At 40.0% G+C, this 16,421-nt stretch overlaps 1 protein-coding gene across 1 annotated transcript in view; it reads left to right on the forward strand.

Moving 5' to 3' along the window:
• Positions 1 to 10,439, forward strand: part of vash2 (vasohibin 2) — a 151,352-nt gene extending 140,913 nt beyond the window's left edge. Inside the window, exon 7 of the mRNA XM_048536837.2 lies at positions 5,404 to 10,439. Within this exon, the coding sequence (XP_048392794.1) occupies positions 5,404 to 5,476 (73 nt within the window). The 3' untranslated portion in view covers positions 5,477 to 10,439. The remainder of the gene's footprint in view (positions 1 to 5,403) is intronic.
• Positions 10,440 to 16,421: the final 5,982 nt, after the last annotated feature.

Here is a 16,421-nt window from a genome sequence, read left to right on the forward strand (position 1 = left end):
CTCCTGGTTCAGTCGAAGCACTTAGTTAGAGAAGGAGGAGGTGTAGGCAGCGTGTGGACATGGTATAGATGAGGTGTGGACATGCTGTACAAAGGGTGTGGATACAGTGTAGGCAGGGTGTGGACATGGTGTAGGCAAGGTGTGGGAATTTAGGATTGTCATCCTCCAAATCTGAGGCAACAGACTTCAGTGTATCCAAGGATCATCAATGTGCGTTTGCAAGAGAGCAAGAAAACTGTTTATCTGCTGAGTTGTGATCAGAGATATTGGGAACTGCAGATGCTGGAGAATCCAAGATTGTGCTCCTGAGACGCTGCTCGGCCTGCTGTGTTCATCCAGCTACACACTTTGTTATCTGCTGAGTTGGCTGTGCACTATGAATATCAATGCTTAAAAAAATATAGGAATGATTATTCTAATAAGTATCATCTATAAAGATCCAGATTCTTACTGAAATTAACTCTGATAAATCTTATCCAATTAATTCTTCCTGTAAAGCTGGAAAAGAGCCCAGAGTGGAAAGGTATTACTACTGTACTGGAGATCTCAACGCTGTTGATCAATCTTAAAGCAGGATTAGAGAGAATATACAACAGAATTGTTTTAGTCCAGTCCTAGAAGAAAGCTGGAGTAAATTCCATATAACATTGAAGCAATTCTGCCTCCAAGAGCAACCTAACGTTATTTTCAATAATTTGGCAGTAATCTGAATGCTGAACGCAGGCAGTTCCATTGCCTTGGCACTGGCTAAGTTTGTCCAACTGGAGGCTGCAGTAGGGTTAAGGGGCAGGAGGGAACCTAATTGTGACTGACGGGAGGAACACTGGGAACAGATTGATCCAATAGAGTCTTAAATGTTCTGTGTCTGGTTGGAAGGAGCTTGACAGTTCCTCTCGATCTGCAGGGGAACATAAAATAACATTTCAAAATGTACCCCTTTGGGAATCTTAGGATCACCAGGGCCAAGCTTTGTATTTAAAGAATACATAACCTGCTCTGTTATGTATCACTTAGCTGCTCAAAACAGCATGTTAACATGGGAGACTTGGCAGGACAGAAGCAGGAGCAGTGCATTTAAATACTGGCCCTCACTTTAACTGTTCCTACCCTAGGGAGGTAATGGCCTGGTTAATGTCCTGGGTTCAAGTCCTGCTACAGCAGATGATGGAATTTGAATTCAATTTTAAAATAAATTACTTTTAAAAGTCTTCATAATTAAAATTCTCCAGCCCAGCCAACTTACTGGTAGACCTGCTCTGCACCCTCACTCCCCCCACTGTGGCCAATCCAACTTTTTATGCAGTTCCAGTGTTAGCTTTGACGCTCTTAAACTCTACGCCCAAGCACAAATTAACATGCAATCCTTAATGGGCCTTACTCTTTCTTTAGTTATCATTTTACGTTAATGTACCTGCAAAATAACTTAGGATTTTCCTTTATTTTGTTGGCCATAATTCTTTCATGCCCTTGATTTGGTCTCCTAATTTCCTTTTTAAGTTTCCCCTTGTACATTCTGTACTCCTTTAAGACTTGCATTGTTTTGTGCCCTCAGTATCTGCTATAAGCCTCTTTACTCAATTCTGTATATTCCTTGATATCCTTGATATCATTGGACTTGTTAGTCCCACTCGTTATCTTTGTTAGAACATGTTGGCCCTGTACTCTCCCTGTTTCCTTCTTGAATGCATCCCTCTGGTCTGACACAGATTTATCTAAATGTATGTGCTCCCAATCCACTTTGGTCAAATCATGTCTCATCTTATTAAAATCAGCCTTGCTGTCAGTCTAGAGCTTAGAGTTCAGGCTTATGTTTGCCCTTAACCATTACAATCTCGGATCTAACTGAGTTATGATTGCTGTCTGCAATATGCTTTCCCATTGGGAGGCCGAAACATCAGCTTTCCTGCTTCTCTGATGCTGCTTGGCCTGTTGTGTTCATCCAGCTGTACACCTTGTTACTTCAACCATTGGCCTGGCTTTGTTTTCTAAAATTAAGGACTTTCTTGTAGGACATTTTACATATTGGCTTAAGAAGCTGACCTGGATGTATTTCAAGAATTACATTCCCTTGAAACCTTTCACACTATGACCACCCCAGTTAACATTAGAGAAGTTGAAATCCCCTACAATTGCTACCCAATTACTTTGACACTTCTTTCACAGGGCATTCTTTAGTAAGTCTTAATTTTTTGCTCTTATTTGGCAGGTTGCATCCATCACAAATGTAATATCAAATGCCAAATATACGGGGAATAAGATCCTGCAAATTAAGCTTGTTTTCAATGCTGTACAGAGGCAAGCCTCAAAAATAACATCATCACATAAAATTTCCAAGCATTGATAGAAACTATCTTGTTCACTAAACCTCAGCCAACACAAGCGATCGGACAAATCCCTTTTACTGTGTTAGTATGATCCCTAAAGCTATCAATAAAACTAGGCTGGCTCTAAACAATATTTTAAGCAAACTGCAAAATTGTGGCGTAATGTTCTTGTGGTGCCTAAACAGTGCTGTAGACACTCAGTACCTAAATTAGAGCAATGCTGTGTGAAATGTCCCTTCCTGAGTTTTGGCTTTATAGTTATAACAGGGTGGGTCTCTCTTTCTCTTGGAATTATTGCTTACTGAGAATTTATTATCAGAGCTAAGCAGTCCCAGATTCTCCATTGATTTATTAGAATTCATTATCTTGCTGAAACCCAATTGAAAGGCATTTTTAGAAGTATCAATTTCCAGTACCTTAAAAAGTAACTTGTTTCTTTACTATTTGTTCAAAAGTATTTCGTTGTTGTTTTGTGGTAATTTAAAAAACTTCATGAGAGCTGTCAGATTGTAAAGCTACTTGGCTTCTGTTGTGACCAAACAAGAATTGCTGAGCTGAGTAGATTTCACAGCTTTTTTTCATTTAAGTTATTCCGACGCCACAACTGTCATATTGCAACATTTGTGCTCACTGTTGGATAGACCTTAATAACAGCAATTGTTGGCTGTACTAAAGGTCCTATATTTGGAACACTAGTTAATTTACTGACCATTAATGTCAAGCATTTGCCCACTGCTAACTGCACACCTGTTACTGCTAGCATCCCTAAGGAGCTACTTCTCCTGCGGGGTCTGCAATCTAATTTACTTCCATGATACAAATTACCATCTTACCAGGGGGAAGGCTGCCTTTGCAGCATATTTGATGTGATTGTATCCATTGTAATGATTGGCTGTTGCTTGCGGTTTGCCTGGAGAAGTTATAACATTTTGTAAATGTCAACTTAGTTTATTATCCTTCTGAGTGACCACTGAAATCTGGAAAGGTCTGAAGTCTTGAATCCAGCAGAGTGATACAAAGCTTGCATTTTTTTGGGACCTGTGAGTAGGTTAATGTTTCTTCATATTTATTTCTGATATGAGGTCCAAGCGTTTCTACTCTGACCAGCTATCCTTATTAATGTGATTGTCAGCCAAAATGACAATTTCGCAACACATCTGGTTTCCGACAAGTTCAGATCTTAATCAGATGGACCATACCGGTCTGGATAGAATTCTAATTTAATTTTACCCTGTTGTAAGAATGTATTATGCTTAACCTGCTTATCTAAAAAGAAGCAATAGGCAGGGTGGGGCAACATTTTTTGGATTATTCCTTACGATGGCTAACATTCACGCAGTGGGTCAAATGCCCTTCTTCTGTGCTGTAATTGTCAAATAATGAATAATTCCATGATACTTTGATTCACTAGGATATAGGTTTGTCAACGATGAGCCTAATGGCTCTACTCATTGAAGATTTTCCAGAATTGTAATGTTAATTCCTCTGATATTTATCTTCTTTTATTTTCATGGTTACTTATTTTGATTTAAAATTTCACTCTCAGTGCGATTCTTTCTGTAAAATATTAGCCCTGCTGGTGAATATGGGTCTCAATCCAATTACTTTGTAATACGTTATTCAGAAATAGCCAAAAGTCAGCATTTTTCTATTTATCTTTAGCTAAGTCAAGATACAAATAGTTTTGTACAGGTGATATAAATAAAAATGATACAAATATCTGCAAAACAGTTGAAATTTATTTAAACACTTAAACTGAAGCATGTCAGAAAATTAAAATAAAAGCTTCTGTCTATTGAACTACGAAAAGTCTTCTACACTTGTGAAAGGCTCATAACTGACATTGTGCGGGGATGGCACAGTGTTTCAGTGGTTAGCACTGCAGCCTCACAGTGCCAGGAACCCAGGCTCAATCCCAGCCTCGGGTAACTGTCTGTGTGGAGTTTGCACATTCTCCCCGTGTCTGCGTGGGCTTCCTCCGGGTGCTCCAGTTTCTTCCCAGAATCCAAAGATGTGCAGGCTAGGTGGATCGGCCATGCTAAATTGCCTGTAGTGTTCAGGGGTGTGTGGGTTATAGGGGGATGCGTCTGGGTGGGATGCTCCAAGGGGCAGTGTGGACCTGTTTGGCCAAAGGGCCTGTTTCCACACTGTAGGGAATCTATTCAGATCTAAAAGAAAATGGTTGTGAGCATGTTTGGGTAGGTTTCCACAGCTCCTAATTGTGTGGTATTCATGTTACCTCTGCCTGCAATCTGTATTTTAAACATTGTGGTCAGGTCACTTATTAACTCAAAAATAATCATTTGATCTATGGACTAAATCCAGAGGCTATAATGCAATCCTTTGTGGCCTACATCACACACTAGCGGCTGTGTTGGGTGTTCAGGTGTTTGAAGTATCTGGTGCATGAGTTTGTTTTAATATGGTCTTGCTCTTTACTAGACTTGATGCAGACCTGGAGTTGATATAAACTAAAGGACTGCCCCACAATGTTCATCTATTATTGCAGAATGCCCCAATGAAATGAAAGCTTTGTGAGAACTTTCCTCCTATACATTGGCCTTCAAACTTTAATAAATTAGAGATTAGTTACTTATAACTATTCATGATCCTCTTTGTTGGTTACCTGTTTACATGAAGCAGTTTAATTGCTCTGCAAGAAATAAATTTGGACGACTTCCTAAAGCTGGAGCCAGTGTGTCTTTGTGCCTTGCTTACAGTGTTTTTTTAACCTTTTCATGCAGTTCCCTATTAAGGAAATCCACCAGCCTGTTAAACCCCGGATATTTTGATCCATCAGCTTAGCTGTAATCACATTCTGTACACAGTACTAATGCCATAAGAAGCTGAATTAGCATCATAAAATAGGTCAGTTTCTATCAGTCTCAGGGTGCCACTGAGCAAAGGCCCTATGTAACTCTGTGCAGGCCGTACACTCTGTGCAGGCCGTACAATCAGGCCAAGACTGATTTTAAGTCATTAATACTACACATGTCTGATCTATGATCTGAGTTTAAATTGTCTGTAGCTTCTACTGTCAAATCTAATTCTTAGGCTGTTCATGCTGTTATTCTTTCAGACCTGCAATAACAGAAAAGAAGCCAGCAGAACTCAGCACTTTGAATGATGTTGGATACCAAATCCGTATCTAAAGAAGCCATGGAGTAAAAGCTGGTACTTTTTCATGATCTTCAATGGTGCTCTCTCTTGCACTTTACTTTCCAGCCATTTGTTGTAACAGGTCAATGCTATTTATGAAGATTTTGGGCACATTTTTGTTTGAACTACAGAACCAGAATTTTAAAAACAAATGGAACTCTAATTCATTCATCTAATTTATATTTTTAAAAATGTACATAGCTCAGCTCCCCAGTTGCAGCACTGTGATTAGTATTTCTATTATTGATTTGTAATTGCCGAGACGTTATGGTGTGAGCCCGACACATAATGCTTGACTGAAATTCTGATAGCAGTGCTTCCTCAATGCTAAAACAGTGGCTAATACTTGGGGGCTGTAAATAGGAATAAGTGAATAATTTTAAAGACAAGTAAAGCAATAGAGAACAGTTGTGGGAAAACGTTTACTACCAGTACTTGAAATTGCCAATGGAAGAGAGAAAAAGAAAACCTTCTCCAGAACAACTGTTAATAATAATTTTCCGTGTGGTTTGTAAATGTTTTATACAACTTAGAATCATGGAAGAAACCAATATTTTTTGGGTTATTTTGTTGGGGGTAAAGACACCAACCAAATTGACCAGTATTGCTGATTTGTACTTTGTTACCTAACATCAGCCAGACCTGCAGTGTGGGTAAAATTATCCTCAACATTTCTGGGGTCAACAGCAATTAAGAATTGGCTCCACTTCTGATTGTTCTGTAGTGTTTGAAAATGGATGGCATTATAAGCGAAACAGATACAGCCTGACTGTAAAGTTAAGTATTCTCGTGCAGTTGTTACATTTGTTTACAGATGAAGAATGGTCACTTGGCCATGTATTTGTACTAGAACACAAGGTTGGATTTTACAGAGTATTGTATTCTCCAAATCTGCCCTGACTGAAACATTGCTCATCAGACCCTACCCAAAATCCGCACTCCCGCGGTGATGCATGGACCATCCTTAATTGTCTGAGTAGGACTTCAGCCGCCATCTAGGAGCAAGTCCCACTAATAAGGAGCTGCTGGTTGACCTGACAGTCTGAGTATCCCAGCAGCGTTACAATTTAATAGTGGTTGTTACTGCGACAACAAGCAGTCACTGAGAAAGAGGAGCTACAGGCTAGATATAAAGGTAAGCCTGGGATTTTCAACATTGGTTGCTAGATCCCTTCAGACAGGGGATGTGGGGGAAGTGATGGGCCAGGTTTGAGAGGTCAGGGGTGACATTTAAAGAAGGTGCAATCTTGAAGATAACCCTACTTCCTGCCTGACAGACGCCAGTGAACTTAAAGCTTGAAGACTTCCTGATTTGCCCTGCCAGAGACAAAGTAGCAGCAGAGGCAAAATGAAACACTTCAATGGCTATTAGTTGACTACTTCAGGTCCTCAGTAGGCCAAAGAGTGGATGGGCTCCTTGATACCTCTCTCCCAACCATAATATGGGAGACAGATTGGGTGTGGATGGGAAGGCAGTAGGAAGACCAGCTACATTGTTTTACACTCTCTGTTCAGCCTTCAAATATATTGGAGACGGGAAGTGGATGGGTGTGGGGAGGAAGGTCTACCATAAAACTCAAGCAATGAGACAGTTGAAGCAGTTTTAGAACCATAGGCAACTATTTCTGATGAAACATCTTTAATTAATTAGAACTTTTTACAATGACTCCCTCACTAAGATGTGCAGAGATGAAAGATCTTGTGAGGATGATGGGAAAAAAAATAAAATAAGAGGAAAAAATATGTTGGTTTTTGCTGATACACTTTCAGCCCTTCATTACCCCAAATGATTATGTGGGCTTTTGCTGATTAAGAAAATCTGACTGTCTTTGATCTCATGATGAACTTCAGAAATTGGAAACGCTGTGTTTCACCTGCTGTGAAAGATCCCAGGGCACTCTGTGTGTAGTTAGGAGCTATGTGGCATTATTAGGTCTTGAATTCCATTTTTGCAATCAACTACTTTTAGTTTGAATTTCAAACAAATATAATTATAGTCACAGAAGTCGCTTCTGGTTGAACTAATAACCCCCTCATGCACTTGACAGTAAAAAATGGTCAAGCGAAACATATTACTCGACTTGTGATTAATAGTTATTTTCAACATCAAGCAAATTTGTACGATATTTTGCCAGACTCAGGGCTGAAATTCTCTGAAAGGCGATCTTAGTTCTTGTTGCCAGAATTGCACTCCTACACTGACCTCTGCCATTGTGCTTCGGCAGATCACTTGCATCAAACTGATTTGGCACTTTGTTGTTGCCTGCTTACCCATGCATTGGAAAACGGGCATGGCATACTACCCTAGGCTCACAAGCAACCTCATACCCAACCCTAGCCATGTCTCCAATCAAATAAAACAATTGGGTCAGTAAATTTTGTTCTTCAGCAGCCTTTGTCAGACATCTGGGGTCCTTGGGGAGACTGGTATGCCTCATTTCTCTGATGGTACATTGGCCATAGCCATTCCACTGTATTTTCTACATTCTTGCTACATATAGAGCCATAGAATCACACAGCATGGAAACAGATCCATCAGTGCAACTAATCCTGCAATATTGGAGTTTTCTACTTTCCTTTTAGAATGTACCTTGCTGGAATAAATGAATTGCCAGATGCTTTCTTCATTTTTCAAGGTAGCTATTGTAAGGGTTCAGTTGGGGAAAGAAGAGCAGTCAATATGTATCTGCATAAAAGCAAAAAGTTGCGGACTGTAGAAACTTTATTCTGTCTTATCTACGAGCTCTGAGTTCAACCTCTCACACTCCAGATGAACTTCAGTAATTCTTCTGTAAGAACTTTTTTTGTAACCATTGATAGAGAGCATTGAATCCTTTTGAATCAGGTCTACAGAAAAGAGATAGCAAAGTCCAAAGATATGCAGATTAGGTGGATTGGACATGCTAAATTGCTCAGTGTCCAGGGATGTGTAGATTAGGTAGGTTATAGAGGGACCTGTCTGGATGGGATTCTCTGAGGGTCAGTGTGGGCTTGTTGGGGTGAAAGGCCTGTTCCCACACTGTAGGGATTCTATTCTATGATCTAAGAATGCTATCTGACCCAACTATTCAGCCCCTAAATTTGGCAAGTCATTCAGGAGTTGCATTCATCTATAGAAGGCAAAGATTCATTAACTTTTATATCAAACATTTCAGAATTTTAAATAAATTATTCTTAAATTGTTCTTGTCATGTAGTTGAGAGCTACTATAGCTGATCCTTCTCCAGGTTTTTTGCAAGCGCAGGTTCTATCTTATCATAAAACGCCGTTCTTTGCATTTTTACTACATGTGATTTGAAAGTTTTTATTGAAGTATTCTCTAGAATCCAGATTGGATGACTAGTGCGCTATTTCATCAGAAAGTTCAGTGAAAAACCTATTGGGCTGGTCGCTTTTGGACACCAATGGGAATCCAGGGATAAACAGTTAGAGAAGAATGGCAAAGCAGAATTGAGGAGTTATTTGGATTATTTTTGAAACTGAGGAACCTTAGGGACACGTTGAAGGCAGATGAGGAAAGACTGGTGAAAATGGAGGGGGTCCCAAATGCCAGTTATTTTCAATGTTTGCCTCTGTAAATGGTCAGTTGCCTTTTCAAGTTGAAGAAACCCGAGGGTATTTTCATGTTATAACTTCAAAATCCAAAATTGTAAATCCTGTGGGGAAGTCAATGGTAAAGGATACAAAGCATCTTCTATGCATTGCAGCCTTAAGAAGCTGGCTGTTCTTACAAGCAGCTTAGAATAAAGGTGTATGTGTGTGTGTAAATATTTCCCATTTATGAAAGAGGGCCCCACAGTGCAAGTTACACCACCATCCATGATTTGCGCAAGCATGTGACAGTGAGGCATGCTGTATTTTATGCACAATAACTTTCTCTGTATAACCTGACTATTGGAAGCCATACTGTTCATTCACATCTCAGTATTCAACAATGTTTTCATATCCCATGAAATTGGACTCCAAATTTAAGCTGAAAATTATTTTATTTATACATGACTTTTCTTTTAAGGTATCTGTTTAAACATGAATATTGAAAAAAAACCTTTAGAAAAGACAGAATGCTGTCAACAAGAAAATTAGTTGGCTTATGCAGCCTTGGGTATGATTATGGTTATATTAATAAATTAACAATTCAGAGAGCGTGGGTTCAAATATGACCTTAGTAGTCAAATCCTGTTTAAAATATGAAATAACCATAAAGCTATCTGTTGTAAAAGCTGAACTGCTTCACTAATGTGCTTTAGGGAAGAAACACAGCTAACCTTAAATGATCTAACTTAAATATTAGTCAAATTTCACAGCAATATGGTTGATTCTTAACCGCCCTTTGAAATTGCCTAATGAGCCAGACATCTGTTTCAAATCGTGCACTGCAGCTATTCAAGAAGAAAGCATACTGCCATCTTATCAGGATATGTAAAAAATGCCGGTCATGCCAGCAACGCCCACACCCTCAGAATGAATTTTTTAAAGTATTTATAGTTTTAAGAGCTACCTTTTATAAAAGCAGTCTTAATCATGAAGGACAGCAATGTTTCCTCAATTAATTTTTCACAATTGCATTTAATGTTTAACCACTTTTAAGTGGTCTTCTACTACTTCAGTGTTGATAAAAGTATTTTTAAAAAACACGTCACTTTACCCTGATCAAAAGCTGCATTGCAGTAGTGAGCAAGTGGGGCAGTATCAGAATTACTGCACTGGGGCTGAGCTAAAAATGTGAGAACAAACTGTGACACGCACAAGCTCCTCTGAATTTTTTTAGCATTTTTTTGAATGCAAACTTTTTTATTACTTGAAATATTGTGCTTGAAATCTTTGGCCACAAATTGATTTGTTACAAAGTAATTGTTAACTGACCTTGGCTAAAATATTTCTATTTATTACACTTGTGAACTGTGTTTTTAATGAATAGAAGAATCAATGTTGTTTCAGACTTGCATGTTTTGATGATGGGAGAATGTACATCGTTTACAACATGCATGAAAAGTTTTAATAAAGTTATAAAAGTCAAATCTGTCCCATTTGTGGTGGTATTTGGAATTTACCTCGTGGCAAACATGCTGGGTGGAGCTATCCCCTCTACAATGCTTACTCTAAGGGTTGAAATGAAAATTAGCACATCCTGCAACACTTAGTAAAATGAGTACCCTGGTCTGATTCTATTTGTAGTGAGACTCGGCACCAGGGTGTTATTTCTTAGGCACAAAATATCCAACATACAGTTCTGTTGGACAGTCCCTAACTGTAAATGCCTTAAACCTTTGGGTGAATTAGTCGATAATTACCAAGCAACAAGTTTTCCTGTAAATCTGCGGTAAGAGTCCCATAAAATCCATTTGCAGATTTTCCCATAGCCCTTTGGGGCATATGTGCTTCTTCATCCTTTTTGGGTTCAATTCCAAACAGGCCAGATGTCTTTGGCACAGTTTTGTCAACTCTTGTCCCAAGCACTGCCACCACCAACCTTTGCTTCTAACCATAGGTTGGTCATAATTCTGGGATGTCCTATCCCAGGGGATATTTCCAGTGGGCACTGGTGGAGTGTATTCAGGTCAACTACTTGTTCTCCCTTTCACCATATCCCATCTGCTCCCTTAGCCACTCCTTCCTATTCCCACTCCTCCTGTTCTGCCCTGTCTGTTGAGACCTGTACTTCTTGCACTGATACTTCCTCCATTTTAACACTCAGTACTCTTACTTCTTCATCTCTGGTTCCTCCTGTAATGCCTTTCTGGCCCAATAATGTGCCCTTAAATGACCTGCTTGTTGCAGTGGCTCTGCCTTCTTGTGGGCCTTACCCTCCTGAATGCTTCCTATCCAGGTCTTGGTCATCATCAGCAGTCCCTGTCACTTAATTACAACATTTTGAATTAATTGGTAAATTTCTCCAATCTTCTCATTCCTCTCTTTCTTTTTGAAATTCAAATCAATTACAATATTTGTTACCACTTCCCAGTTTAGCAACATGCATTCTCCTTAGTCTCTTGAGAACCTGTGGCAGGAACCAGAATCCTCAGTTCCTTAAACTTTGCCACACATTTCTAACACCAAAATCCATTCCACCTAATGCAGAATTCATTATAATTACTCCAGACATCAAAGATAAATCTTTTGCTTGACACACAGGCAGAAAAAAATGGTAAATGCTCTTAACAGAAAGGGAGAAATCAGTTATGACAGATTAAGCAGCAAACTGCTTCAGTCCCAGGATTCAGACCAGGCCATTCAGGGTTAACACATTTAAGTAACATATACCCTTGCCTGCAACCCAAAAACAACAGTGGCTGCACGTACAGCCTGACTCTTCCTCTCTCATTCCAAAACAGAACAAAGACATTGTTTTTGACAGTGTTACAGACCTTTCACGGTCAGTCTTGAGCAAGTATTCACAGAGCACTGACCCCCTCTCCTTTCTGCAATAGATTCGTCAGTTTCCAAGTACACAAGGAGACTAAACATTGACATAGACTCACACATACAAACTAGTTTTCCTTCTTTGTCCTTTTTTTTCCCCTCAGCATTCTTGACTACAGTGGTACTTGCAAGGTAATTTTTTTCACATTTCCTTGAAACTTGTCCAAGTTTGCTTTTGCTTTCCAGATTTTTTTTTTCTTTCAGTGGATTGCCTCAGCTCCACGACCTTTTATCTGTTGACATCAATCTCTTATCTCTCTGAGATGTTGTTATTGACCTCTCGGGTTCCCAAATAATGATGTTGCCTCCAGACATGTCATTATTCTCAGCAACCACCATCTAATATGGTGATGAAGGGTCTAGGCCCGAAACGTCAGCTTTTGTGCTCCTGAGATGCTGCTTGGCCTGCTGTGTTTATCCAGCTCCACACTTTGTTATCTAATATGGCCTCACTTTATTGTTTCGGCATTTTATGTGCCTCTGCCTGTGGTGACCCTGGACCTTCTCACACAGTGGCTCCTAATCTACCCATTGGCATTATGGCACCCACTTTCCCAAGCTTTCTTATCTAAGCCTTCTGAAATCATAATGGCTGGTGGTTGTTGTGTGGCCACTACCATTACCTTGAGGCAAGTGTCTCGTGGGGAGTGGCAAAGGATCAAACCGCGCTTGTTTGTTTGATCTTTCTTTGGCCCCTTGCACCAGCGGCTGTTGCGCTTCTGGAGCAGACTCCAACCATCCTTCCTCATCTGTCCTTTCAACTTCTTGTGTTTCCCATGCACACACTGCAAATGGAGTCCTCCAGACTACAGGCTCCCTCTCATCGGCTCCATCCTCAGCCTTTATGCCCAAGTCCTTCTACAGGTGAAATCTTACTGTCTGCTGTCTTTCCCTTACCTTCTACTGAGTTATCTTCAGCAGTTCTTTATTTGCAAGTTGAAATTCTTCCCACTACACTAGGCTGACGTGTGTTGGGAAGAATAACACAGTCTGGATGTGCAAAGAATTTTTTTTTAACCAGTCTCCTTTATTCAAGCATATGCAGGAAAGCCAAAGGACAGAGAAATGTCTCTCCTCTGACTCCCAGAACAATGATTGCTGAATATGTTAGGGTATCGAGGTACAATAGAATACAGTTTTCACATGATTCACCAGTTACACAAGAGGATACATCAAAATTTGTATAATACATTTGATATAATATCCTTTTCTGGTCAGAGCCCTTGCTCTTTTCTTCTTGCTTGTTGAGCCTGTTGGCCAGCATTCACCTACTCCCGGTGCAGGAGCAACATGTTTGTCCACGTTAATTCTTTCAAAGGGAAAATGGAAAGATGTGGAAAATGGAACGACCATTGTCAAAGTGTGTGCCAGCCTCGGTGGATGAAGTACTCAGTTAAGGAAAAAGGCACATTGGAAGCATTGGTATGAAAGGTAAGATTTATCGGAACAGATAATATGGAGATGAAGGAATTGGGAGAATGGAAACAAATCCAAAAATGGGAGCAAGTTAAGGGAGCAAATGTAGTCAAAGTAGCTGTGGGAGTCAATGGGCCTGCCATAGATATTGGCTGATAACATAAATCCAAAAATTTAGGTCAAGGAAGGTAAGGGAAGAACTGAAGGTGGAATATTTGAAGGTAATAGCAGAATCTTACAACTCGGCAAGCCCCAAACATGGGACAGTTGGCAGGAAGGGGGAAGCCTGTTAAATTGGTTTCAGGCCAGTGGCACTGTTTTCAGTTAATACCCACCTGTTCTTGGCCTTATAATAATTTGAGCCAAGCGCTGCTCGCTGCCCCCTCATGGTTCAGTTAAAGCCCATAAGTTGACACCTGTTCACTGGGCCACTCAGTACAGCCTTCCAAGTTTTTGTGTCAATTGGAGGAATATTTCCTTGATGAGTACACCATGTCTATTACACAACCGTTAGTACAGCAACCCATTATACATTTCTACTCTCCGACTTCTTCAAATCATATCCATTTACCCCCTCACCAAGGCCAGTGAAATTCCACCCTTACCTCATAGTTCAACTCTGCTGCTTCCTTGTCAGAGTCTTGCAGTCTCAGCTACTGCTCCCAGTGCTGCTGCTGGGGTATGGGAGCTGCCGGCATCCCAAGTGGCCAGCAGTTCTCTGGGATGGGATGCCCTGCCTCAAAGCAATTAAAGGCCTGATAGGCATTCAACAGCTACATGGCGAGCTGGCTAGGCAGAGATAGGCGCATCCTGAATACATAATATTGGCCCCCAGTGGACAACTCAGTCTCTGGAATCTTTGAGCCATGAAGGTCAGCAAAGACCGGAGATTGAAAGCAAAGTTGATAAATTTTCCAGTGTGGGATGAGAACAGGAAACGACACCAATTCAGTCCTCAATAACCTGGGAAAAGAAATGAGGAAGTGACTTTATTAAGATAAGGGTGAAGAATGTTCACATATTTCACAAAAAGGCATGCATGGCAAGGATCCAGGTGAGTTTCCCTAGCAACATTTTTGTTTTGGAAGAATCATTTAGAATTAAAGGACAAATTGGTCAAAATGCGAATATTTATATCTCAGTTTTTTTTAATTTCCCCAAATCATGAGATTTCATTATTTGGTAGATTGGACTGACACAAACATTACTGTTGATTGTATGTAAACTGCTTGTTCCTTACTTATTTCATTTTTTGATGTCTGCCTCAGCACATTTTACACATTCCTTTTACAGTGCAAGTATTCACCCACCTCCATACCTTAGGGATTAGCTGAGATCGTTGCCAATAATTTCAACTGAGTGCACTTTACTAAGCTATAAAAGTGTGCAGCAATCAACTATCGAGGCTATCTGAGATAATGACTCTTACACTTTAAATGAATGAAGCATGTCACAAGAATGTACTTTTAAGGTCCAGTCAGCTCTTATGAGGTTAGGGCTTTCCTGTGATAATTCAATCTATGGTGCCTCTCAAGACCAGTCTGAAATTAGAGATTTTAATCTTAAATTGCCACTGTGTCTGAAGACCAACCAATTACAGTTCTTTTTCTTTTTTCACCTTCTGAATGATGTTTTTGTGTTTAATAACGAGAAAGGCAGATGTGGTTGGAAATGGAACAACTTGGCATTACTCTCGCTTAATGCCAGTAGGAACATTGGCTGATGTAGTTTCCTCAATTCTGCCTCAAGAATGTACCCCAACCTTCAAATCCAACTGAATCATTTATTACATTTCCTACGACAACTACCTTAATTGACCAAATAGAACTTTGAATTAGCATTGAATTAGGCTCCTAATTCACAAAATTAAGTATTTTAGGCAGTGTATGGCTGCTGCTGAAAACCAGACAATAAAAAAAAACAAAAAGGCAGTGATGCAGATGTTAACTTTGAAAGTAGTGAGGGAACACAGAGCCATGGGTGAAATTCAGTGTAGGCATCAGGGGTTTCACTCACTCGTGGGAAAATGGTTGAGAGCCCATTGTTGCTTTTTTTCTTATAGCCGTCATTATGTTCAGTGCCATTTAATTGGGCAGAGGCAGCAGATGTTCTGTCTGCTGAGAGCTGTCAGCCAATCAAAGAGCGACAACTCTTCATTGCTCGGCAGCGCCAACGGGAAGTGGTGGCTGCTGTCAGTAATTCAGCTAACTGTGGTTCAGCATCAGGTGAGTGATAGTGGAAGTGGTATAAGCAGATGGAAGTCAAGGGAAGAGTGTCATTACAGCAATATAATGTACCCCAACCAAATCCACCACCAGATAGGGGTTAAAATTGTTGCAGAGATAGTAGAAACTGCCGATGCTGGTGAATCTGAGATAACCAGGTATGGAGCTGGATGAACACAGCAGGCCAAGCAGCATCAGAGGAGCAGGAAAGCTGATGTTTTGGGTCTAGAATGGTCTGAAGAAGGGTCTAGACCTGAAATGTCAGTGTTCCTGCTCCTCTGATGCTGCTTGGCCTGCTGTGTTCATCCAGCTCTGCACCTTGTTGTGCCAGATAGCTACATTAAATTCAGACCTAAAGGTGGAATTTAAAATAGGCAATGGCACTCTCATCCATCAGAAGATTCAAAGAGAGTTCTGCATTGCCTTTTTTCAGTAAGATATGCCAAATTAAGCTCCAATCAGAGAGTGTCATTCCTTCCCTGGAATCAACAGCCTGTATGAAACTATAGTAAGATCAGCATTTGTGTCACTTTCATCTTTTACTTATTTTCTTGAATCTTCCAAATCAAATGGAACTAGATTTTTTGGAAATGTATTTCTGCTGATAGTGTCAAATCCACTTGAACTAATACTCATTGATGTGACTCTAATCACAATATCTTTGACTTGTGAAGAGGGAGTTAAGCAGTGGAAAATGCAATGTAATTTAAGATTGCCAAAGCAAGCTAAGAGTACAAACTGCGTGAAGACAGGCTTCACCTCAGGATACATATGAATGTTAAGATAGTCATTAGAAAGCAAAGCAAAATAAAATGAATTGAAGCACATTAAAGAATGTAACAGACAGAAATATTCATGAAGTCTATACTTGCAATAT

The sequence above is a fragment of the Stegostoma tigrinum genome, chromosome 9, assembly GCF_030684315.1.
Source record: "Stegostoma tigrinum isolate sSteTig4 chromosome 9, sSteTig4.hap1, whole genome shotgun sequence".
NCBI lineage: Eukaryota > Metazoa > Chordata > Chondrichthyes > Orectolobiformes > Stegostomatidae > Stegostoma > Stegostoma tigrinum.